We start from the raw sequence: 10,378 nt of genomic DNA, 5'->3' as shown, positions 1-10,378 counted from the left end.
TAATATAGTTATTTGTGCACTGTACCCATTTATCCCTCAGCAGTAGTCCCGTGCCGACTGAAGCAACCAGAAGATGAGATGAGATGAGACGAGGGGTTTAGGATTGAGATGGCCCACCAACTCATCCACAACTCAATCTCTGCTTTGCATTTGTAGCCGATATTATCCGTCTCTTAAATCCCTTCTTCTTTTGATTTTCTCCCAAGAACTCACACTTGTACTACCATTTCACTCGCTATATTTTCTCGTATTTTTTAAAATACTAATTTCTAACTTCTTTGGAATTCAGCTATGGCTTCCAATTTGCAGAAGGAATCTTCTTCTTCCGGTGAGCTTAAACCCCCATATTCCCCTTTTTTTGTTTTAATGTTGAACTGGGTTTGGAATTTGTTCTGACATCTATGTTGCATGATAAATTTTCTCCCTTTTAGTACTATTTTTGGGTTATGAATTGATTTGATTTTCGAGTTGATAATTAAATTGTTAACTCTCATAATTGTTATTGTCAATACTGCCTTTAAAATTGTGTTATTCCTCTTGTAACTGAATCAGGGGTTTCATCCACTAGAGATTGACCTTTCTTGGAGTTTAGTGTTTTTCTGGATTACTGCATGGCTTTTAAGTGTTAGTAATAGCTAGTTGGTCTTTATGCTTGTTTTCTCTTTTTTAGATGACAAATCAATAGAAACATCCACCACTGAGAACAAAACTTCGAAGCCGGAAGCTTCTGCTGCGGAGTCACAACCAGCACAGTCTGGAGCTTATCCTGCCACCATGCCTGGACCTGGGTTTGTCCCACCGAATCCGTTCGATTTCTCGGCCATGAGTGGCCTTCTTAATGTAAGTTTTTCTTGTTTCCATGCGCCTTTTGATAATCATTACTTTTTTTCTATATGGCCTTGCTAATGCTGCCTTTGTAGTCTAGTGGAGTATGTTAAACTTTACGGTTAATCACGTTGATAGGCTGTATCAACACCCCAGTGTATTAAGGCTGGGAATGAAAAGAACAGTGTCCACTGATAAATTTGTGAGCTTGGATAAATTTTGTAAAGTAGTCTGTAATTGCACTTATACAAGGAATGTTAAATTTTGTTTTATGGGGCTCAATTTTTTGGTTTCATCATGTGTTCAAGTTATTTTAGGTATTTTTTATTTTATGGTTTATGGTTCTTAATCACCTTGGTTTGTTAGGATCCAAGCATCAAGGAATTAGCCGAGCAGATAGCAAAAGATCCGTCATTTACCCAAATGGCAGAACAGCTCACTAAGACGTTTCAAGGGGCAGCAACTGAAGGTAGTGTGCCACAGCTTGATCCACAGCAATACTATTCAACTATGCAACAGGTTATGCAGAATCCCCAGTTTATGACCATGGCCGAGCGCCTTGGTAATGCATTAATTCAGGTGTGGGCTCATTTACTCATGCATTCACGGTTCTTTTAATGTTTTTCCCTTGTATTATGTTACATGAAATCACATTGAAACTTTCTTTTTTTCTTTCTTTAGGATCCGGCTATGTCTAGCATGCTTGAAGGTTTGACTAATCCTCAACACAAAGACCAGATTGAGGAACGGATGGCACGAATGAAAGAAGATCCATCGTTGAAACCTATTCTAGATGAAATAGAGACTGGTGGTCCTGCGGCGATGATGAAGTGGGTGATTAGTAGCATCATAATTTTATTAACTTATGGGCATAACATAGTATTCCTCATTAGAATGAGTGTAGGATGTGTTTTCATTTTTTTCCACCAAAACATTTCATATTTAGGTATTGGAACGATAAAGATGTTCTGAAAAAGTTGGGTGAAGCAATGGGTCTTGCAGTTTCAGGAGAAGCAGCCACATCTGCTGGTTACTCTGCTGCAGATGAAGGTGATGAAGTAGGGAATGAGGATGAATCAATCGTTAATAATTGTGCTAGTGTTGGTGATGTTGAGGTATGGTTTAACTGTTTGTACATATGTTTCTTCCCCTTTGACAGATAATCCATAAAGTTTTGACACTAATCATGATTTAGGGTCTGAAAGCTGCACTAGCTTCTGGTGCTGACAAGGATGAAGAAGATTCAGAGGGAAGGACGGCATTGCATTTTGCATGTGGATATGGAGAGGTAAGATAGTTTTATAACTGAATCTTTCTCACCCGAAAAATGTAGCCTCTAACGAGGACAAATTTGATGCAAAAACCAGATAGATTCAATCACTAATTGCCTACTAAGCATGCAGTATCCATGGCAGTTACTAATGCTTATTGTATCTTTATATTGTGGAATCTGCCAGCTAATATGATATGCTTATTTCTTGGTTCAGCGTTTACGTATGGCTATCCGCCACTACCAGACATCTATTCGAACTATTGCTTTCAAAGGATAGGTTTGGTATCTTGTTTACTGTCTGGAAGGTTAAAGCTAATAAACTCGATATAATTTCAGGTGAAATGTGCTCAAGTCCTTATTGAAGCTGGAGCAAAAATCAATGCTTTGGACAAGAACAAGAACACCGCGCTTCATTACGCTGCTGGTTATGGAAGGAAAGACTGTGTGGCCCTTCTACTGGAAAACGGCGCTGCTGTGTAAGTAAACAACTTGTATCATCCATCGATGCCGACTCTTATGTTATATACTTTGCCTTTTACGAAGGTAATTTCTCGTCTCTCACTGCAGCACACCCCAAAACATGGACGGAAAGACGGCCATCGACGTTGCAAAACTGAACAAATCAGCACGAGGTGGTCAAGTTGCTAGAGAAGGATGCGTTTCTCTGATTTGGGAGTATCGGCAAGCAGCATGTGTATGTGCATGTGGCAGGGGCGTTCTCTCTGTGCTATCAGACAAAAAAAAAACAAATTTGCTTTGATTTTGTATGTGGCTGTGATCACTGGCACAGCTCAACGGGTTGGCTTTGCTGTTTGGTTGCTACATATATCACATTTTAAAAAATATGTGTTTTTTATTTAATTTTCTGAAAAATTTTCTCCGAGGGGGAATGTTTCTGGCACATGCATTTCACTGACGTGTTTATGTATATTAAGAGAGATTAGTGAAGTGTTTTCCATATTTAATTATAATTAATGATTAATAAAAAATTAATTAATGAACCACCGACGGACCGTCATGGTACATGGGAAGCTAGCCATGTGCCATGTGTTTGGATGAAAACAAAGCTATCGAAAAATAACTTGTAAAACTGCGACCTAGAATTTTAAATTTATTCCTAGATTTTAGACGGGGATGATCAAATTGTCTAGTTTCAAAGTTAATAAATTTAGAGACAGTTTATTTTGACATGTATTCAAACTTCTAGGGACTAAATTTACCATTAGACCAAAGAATTGGGTGGCGGTCGGGCTTCTCTAATTTCTTATGTAAATCTGTTGCTGCATGCAAATATTTTCAATGTCAGATTTGATTTGGTGTTTAATACCTAATTTGATAATTAGACTAACTGAAGGTTTTGGTTGAAAATTTTAAGATTCAAGGACCAATTAAAAATATGTGTCATATTAAAGGATAACCAATGGAATTAAACATTTGAACTTTAAATCAAAGTAAAGGAACGGGGGCCGAGGGGTCATTGGTTCAACTTTGGAAGACCAATCCAGAATTAAAAATGGCATTTGAGTGGCTGACTTTATGGCTTTTTGAATGACGTGCGTATCAAGTTTAGCTGCGTATTTTATTTTACACGTGTAAACAAACGATTAAAGCAGTTCATATTTTTTATAAAAAAAATAATTAGATCTAAACTCACATGTACATATAGATTATGTTATTCAAATTTAACTATGGGACCACTCCAAAAGCAGTTTATACGTACTTATCTTCTAAAGTTATAAATTATAAATATGATATTTTTTTGTTAAATATTAAACGAGAATAATGATGTAAGTTGATATAATAATAATTTTAATCTTTATTTAATATATTAATTTGATCTTAATTCAAAATAATTCAATAAATCTAATTATTAATATTTAAAATTTTATCATTTTATTCCGTGTTCTTCTCTCGCAATATTATGTTGTTTTTTCTACTATTTTCTAGTATGATAATAGTCTAATAGTAATGTTTTGTTGTTTTATGGCAAAATGCAATTATTTAACTACTGTTTTAATTTGATGGAGCAGTTTGTTTTGATAGTACCGTAAAAAAATTAAGTTCGATGAAAGTTTTTAAATATGAATGGTTAAATTTATTAAATTTATTTAATAAGAATAAAATTAATAAAATATATAAGTTTACGGGATTAAAAATATTGTTATATCATGTTACATTAAATGTTTGGAATATACTTCAGTCAGTGGGTTAACGTCAAATTAAGATTGTCGTAATTCTTTAACAGAAAATGACCAGTTTAGAATATATGAATAGTCAAGTGATTATTTTGTAATTTTTAATAGTTGAGAGATTCAACAAAACAACATCATATAATCAGATTATCATTTTATAATTTTTAGTAATTGAGTGACTTGATAAAACAACACCCAATTGTAAATGAATCATTTTGTACTTTGCCTTGGAAAATATTATAGTAACAAAAGCAGTTAAATACATGGGATATTCAAGTCATTGATTTAAAAAAACGAGTAAAGTACATAAATAATCTCCTAATTATGAGATTATATTTTATTGAATCCCCTGACTATTAAAAGTTACAAAATAGTCTTTCGACTATATAAAGTTATTTTGTTGAGTCCCTCTACTATTACAAGTTATAAGATGGTCAATTGACTATTCATCATGTTCAAAACTAGTCATTTTCCATTAAAAAATTAACGACAGTCTGAGTTGGACCTGCTGACTAAGATATAATAAAATATGATCTCATATTCTCAAACGACTATCACATCTTAGTCAGTATGTTAGCGTTCAACTCCGTCGACCGTTAATTCTTTAAAGAAAAAGGACGAGTTTGCAATATAATTAATAATTAAGTGACTATTTTATATCTTTTGATAATCAATATACTCAACAAAGTAGCATCCTATAATCGGGGGACCGTTTGTGTACTTTACCCTTACCAGCGATGTGTTAACTTTTTAAATTAATTTTCAAGATCGAATATTGATGTTATAAATAAAAAAAAGATTAAAAAATATGTTTTATCAATATAGATTAATTAATTAAACATTTTCATTGCTGCCTTATGGGTTGAGATATCTATAACAAGAGAAGTATCCATCCAATTTAATTTAGTATTATAATTATTAATTTTATTCCGTTTTTATTATTGAATTATTATTTTTTTAAAATCATATCTAATATTACATTTTAATTTTGTTTTAGTCACTCATGTTAAAAAATTAACAAAATGTTGACGTAGTATTTTTTTTAAATTCAATGATGAGATGACATTATCTTATGACGACATATCAATATAATCATTAATTTTTTAACGGTGGGTGCCGAAAATGAAACTAAAACACAATGTTACATATGATTTTGAAACAAGAAATAGTTGGGTGACAAAAATAGAACAAAAGTGATAGTTGGAGTGCTAAACATGTAGTTTACCCCTTAATTAATTCAACATTAAATTAGAAGAAAAAACAACCGTCTTTTTCTTTTAATTTAATATTCCACTGTCTCTACAAAAATAATAGTATTATAATAGTTAATTCTCCGACAATACTGTTTAAACTCATTATATATTGCCATAAGTTATTAATTATTGTATTTAATGTTATGTTACTATTAACAAAATCATTGTTATTATAATAAATAAATAATAAATAAATAACAGTAGATTTGAACCGGTGGCTGGCTGGACTTGGTGTTTCTGTCCCGCGTAGACATCGTATGTCCCCTTTGGTCAATTCTGGTTTGGTCCCCGATTACTCACCAAATTAAAATTTAGCCCCTATATTTTAATTTGACATAACTTGATCTTTAATTAAAAAAAAGGACCTTCCAACTCATTACATCGACATAAGTTTTTTAAGTTGCTAGCAAGGGGTACTTTCAAAATATCTATACAATAATTCAATTAGGATAGATGGTGGTATTAATAAGGAACAAATCAGGATTAAATATTGAAAGGATTTGTATTGCTTCATATTTAAATAGAAATATATATTAAGCACTTAAATATATAAATCAATAAAGTTGAGGTTTTATTTGCCTAATATTTAAAAAAAACATGAAATATCATTATACTAAAAAAATTGGAGACACAACTAGGGATATATATTTGACCCGAACTCAATGAGTTATGACATGATATGATCTTATTAGGTTAGGTTTTTATATTACTGTTAAAAATTTGAATTTGTTTCGGATTTATTAAAAAAAAAGAGTTGAGTCTAATTTAAGTTTACAACGAAAAATATACTATCAACATGAGAATAATTGTAATTAACTTTTGTATGTTTAAGATAATGATATTTTATGTCTATAATTTTTTCAATTAAATCTCTATTTTACCTAATAAAAATAAGTCCCAAAAAATCCTTCTCCCAACTCAAACCATAACCAACCCCATGCACAATCTCCTCTCTTGATTCTGTCCCTAGTGATAACTGCTTAAACTAATTATCAAAGTAGAATGATTAAATTATGTGAAACAAAACCAGAAGAACTAAATCTCAAATTTGAATATAATAGAGAGACCAAAACCACAATTTAACCTTTTTATTAAATTATAACTTTTACCGTTTAAGAGTCAGGCGTGTCGGTGTCGAGAATATTAGATATGAAAGTAATACCGATTTTTATTTTTTAATATAAATTATTTATTTAATAATACAAAAAAAATACTAGAACCCGAGTGGTTATTATATATATATATATATATATTGTGTGTATAAGTTTGGTTCTTAAAGAATTTGCCTGCAAGAATCGCTGTTGTGGGGGAGGTGGGAGAGACAGAGTGTGTGTGCTCGGTGGAGCTTTGAGATATCTGTCTGTCTTGGAATCCAACCGAGCGCCAAAAAAGAAGTTTCAATCTTTTTTCTTTTCTGTTTTGATTTTTTTTTCCAGAAATGGACGTGGTGAAGAAACAATCATCGGCGGTGTCCGATGTGGGAGCTTGGGCTATGAACGTTATCAGCTCCGTTGGCCTTATTATGGCTAACAAGCAGCTCATGTCCCCTGCCGGCTACGCCTTCGTCTTTGGTCCGTTCGTCTTCTTTGAATTTTCTTTTACATTTATACACAATTCTTCTATTTGCTGAACTTTTTTGCCTCTGTTCGTCTCAGATCTGGATCAATTTCCCCCCTTTTTAAATCTCTGGTAGATCCACTGAATTTCCCAGATTTTTTCTTTATTTCTTGGCGTCTCATCTTTTTTTGGGTTCTGGGAAAAGATGGATTTTTAGTTGGAGATTTCGTGTTTTTTACCGAAGGAGAGAAAGAAAAATTAGAGATTTCAATGTGCTAATCTCCATTGATTTAACTTCGGCCATGGATTGTGGGACTTTTACATTCAGATCTTATCCTGCAAAGGGCTAATTCAGATCCCAAATATCTTTCAATTCCTTCTCCATGTCCTTCATCCCGACTTTGTTTCCAGATCTTAACGTGCATGATCATTCTTTAGAATGGGATCTCTAGTAATTTGTAATCTTACAGTCTTACATTGTTTAAACTTCAAATCAACATGTTTTTTTCTTCAGTAGAACAGACGAGGATCTCTAGTGTTGTTTGTGATCCACTTTAGTTTGATCCCTTAAATTTAAATGTTTTGAACCTTTGATGGTTGCTGAGTTGAATTCTCTGTGTGTGTAAATCTGAACATATTTCTTGCATTTACAGCTACTACATTAACCGGGTTTCACTTTTCTATGACTGCTTTAATTGGTTTGGTATCGAATGCCACCGGTCACTCAACGAGAAAAAAAGTTCCTTTATGGGAGCTTCTTTGGTTCTCAGTCGTCGCCAATACTTCAATCACCGGGATGAATTTGAGTCTCATGCTGAATTCTGTCGGATTTTATCAGGTAAAAGAAGAAGCATTCATAGTCGATTTCATTGACATTATGATGTAGATTTCATATATTCAAGCTCTGTCATTGTCGTGATAAATCTTTCATATATTCGAGCTCTCTGCCATTGTCATTGTGATACAGATTTCGAACCTAACCCTTTCGATTATCTTTATGGTATGGCTTTCAAATCTAACCCTTTTGTTTGTCACTATGATACAGATTTCAAAGCTTAGTATGATTCCTGTTGTCTGTGTGATGGAATGGATACTACACAGTAAACACTACTCGGATAAAGTCAAGATTGCCGTCGTGGTGGTGGTTGTCGGTGTCGGTGTTTGTACAGTCACAGATGTAAAAGTTAACGCTCAAGGATTTATTTGTGCTTGTGTTGCGGTCCTGTCTACCTCATTACAACAAATTGTAAGCTTTTCTCATTTGCCTTTTTTCATTTATCCTTTCAGCTGCCTTGTGATTGCAGTGCATGATAGTATAAAGCCTTCAAATCATTATAACAATTATGTCTGATAAATGATAGATGTTTTGAAATCTTGCTTTTCGTTTTAGTTTGGTTATTTAAAACATGGTCGCATATCTCTTCTACGATTATGAACCTGTCTGTTTTTTGTCACAGCTTCTAGTGATCTAGATCTTAGATGATCTTAGAGGATTTTCTCTCTAGCCAAATGTTTTGATAATCAGTCTTTGATTCGTACTACCTACTGACTAATCGATCATGCTTTCATTGGAACAGTCAATTGGCTCCCTACAGAAGAAATACTCGATAGGCTCGTTTGAATTGCTTAGTCAAACAGCTCCTATCCAAGCTTTGTCTCTTTTATTGTTCGGTCCCTTCGTTGATTACTACCTCACAGGCAAATTGCTGGCAAGTTATAAGTTCTCGTCATCTGCACTAGTAAGTACTCCTTGTCTCATCAAAGCACCACACACCATTTTCACACACCTATATGCACGAACACTATATGGTACCGAGACCAATCATGAAAAATACTGATATGGCTATGAAATTGGGGTGATTGTGAAAAAAATGTGCAGTTTTTCATACTACTGTCGTGCTCGTTGGCGGTATTCTGCAATATAAGTCAGTACCTTTGCATCGGACGATTCTCTGCCACGTCGTTCCAGGTCATAGGCCACATGAAAACAGTCTGCGTATTGATATTGGGATGGCTACTGTTTGATTCGGAGCTGACGCTGAAAAACATACTCGGGATGGCGATTGCGATCCTCGGCATGGTAGTTTACAGTTGGGCCGTTGAGGCTGATAAACAAACTGAATCCAAGGCTTCAACACTCCCCAAAGATGCTTCTGAAGAAAACGTTGAATTGTTCAAGCAACAGCAGCAGCAATTGGACGGTTCATCTCCACTCAAGGACGTTGAGCTAGGCAAATCTCAGTCTTAGATTTGTATGTTTTGGTTCCCCCCCCCCCCCCCCGCGCGGTTAATTTTAAATATTGATTTGTTCAATGTAGAAATTAATTATTTATTTATTATTTTTAAGTTATTTAATATGGATTATTGTGTTATGTTTGACAAATATAAATATTGAATATTTGATAAATATAGGTATTAAATTTGTTAAAAAGAACACAATTATCATATTTATAAAAAATGATAGGTGAAATAACATAGATGAATAAATTGTGAAAAAGAAGCAAAATAAGAATATAATTGAATTGTGAAATTTAAGGTTTGATTTATGAATCAGAAGCTTTTACTGTGATGATCTTCGTATAGGAAGTTGGTGATAGGGACATGTATTCATTGTTTTCTGTGGGCACCCACAAACGAATCTTCAAGCTTACCACTTTAACATATTGTCTCTTTCACTACAAATAATTAAACTGTCCGTTAAAAAGAATCTTTTTATTTTTATTTATATATAGTCTATCAAATGATTTTAGTGATAAAATAAAATATTATTTTATCTAAAAAATTTGAATTTTAAGTAATTATGTTTACAGTATATATTATTAATAGGTTAATTTTTTTGAATAAATATTATATTATGATCATTATAGACTATTCAAAAAAATATACACAAATATAGATAATAGGTTATTTGATATATATATATTTACATCGAATTAAGTTGAGTGTAATTTTTTACCTTAAAATTGTATTAAATTTCATATCAGGTGAAATCCTCTTAAACCTAATTCGAGTGCCGTTAAATAGGTTTAATTTTTAGGTCAAGTTTGAATAAATCAAAAAGTCAACCCAACTCATGACCATCCTACTCTAATCAATATATACACATATTTTTATATTTCTTTAGATGTAAGATTTATAATATATTTTTATATTTATAATATATTAAATAATATACACAAAGTGTAATATTATTTAATATATCAAATATGATTTAAAATTGTATAATATATTCATGATATTATTTTTTTTGAAAAAGAAATTTAAGGATAATGTGAATA

General features: G+C 32.7%; 1 protein-coding gene and 1 pseudogene across 2 annotated transcripts; both read left to right on the top strand.

Moving 5' to 3' along the window:
• Positions 1–108: 108 nt before the first annotated feature.
• Positions 109–2,964, top strand: LOC120214985 (annotated as a pseudogene).
• On the top strand, positions 1,790–9,383 carry LOC120214986 (UDP-rhamnose/UDP-galactose transporter 2-like). 2 transcript variants are annotated; one of them, XM_039212790.1, is made up of 7 exons: positions 1,790–1,801; positions 6,542–6,546; positions 6,978–7,114; positions 7,754–7,938; positions 8,146–8,346; positions 8,678–8,839; positions 8,980–9,383. In XM_039212790.1, exons 3-7 carry the CDS (start codon positions 6,982–6,984, stop codon positions 9,346–9,348), a joined length of 1,050 nt encoding a protein of 349 aa, XP_039068721.1. In that variant the 5' UTR covers positions 1,790–1,801; positions 6,542–6,546; positions 6,978–6,981; the 3' UTR covers positions 9,349–9,383. The 2 variants fall into 2 exon arrangements, with proteins under 2 accessions (XP_039068721.1, XP_039068722.1); XM_039212791.1 differs by lacking the exons at positions 1,790–1,801; positions 6,542–6,546 and having other exon boundaries at positions 6,838–7,114.
• Positions 9,384–10,378: the final 995 nt, after the last annotated feature.

Source organism: Hibiscus syriacus, unplaced genomic scaffold (genome assembly GCF_006381635.1).
Source record: "Hibiscus syriacus cultivar Baekdansim isolate YM2019G1 unplaced genomic scaffold, ASM638163v2 tig00110109_pilon, whole genome shotgun sequence".
NCBI lineage: Eukaryota > Viridiplantae > Streptophyta > Magnoliopsida > Malvales > Malvaceae > Hibiscus > Hibiscus syriacus.
The sequence above is the reverse complement of the archived record's forward strand: the minus strand, read 5'-3'. Positions and strand labels throughout refer to the sequence as shown.

Bases quoted from the DNA above. Each gene is read 5' to 3' on its own strand.
- LOC120214986 (XM_039212790.1), top strand. From the start codon at position 6,982: ATGGACGTGGTGAAGAAACAATCATCGGCGGTGTCCGATGTGGGAGCT. The intron at 7,115-7,753 runs GTCCGTTCGTCT...TTGCATTTACAG, and splicing joins CGGCTACGCCTTCGTCTTTG to CTACTACATTAACCGGGTTT. The intron at 8,840-8,979 runs GTAAGTACTCCT...AAAAATGTGCAG, and splicing joins AGTTCTCGTCATCTGCACTA to TTTTTCATACTACTGTCGTG.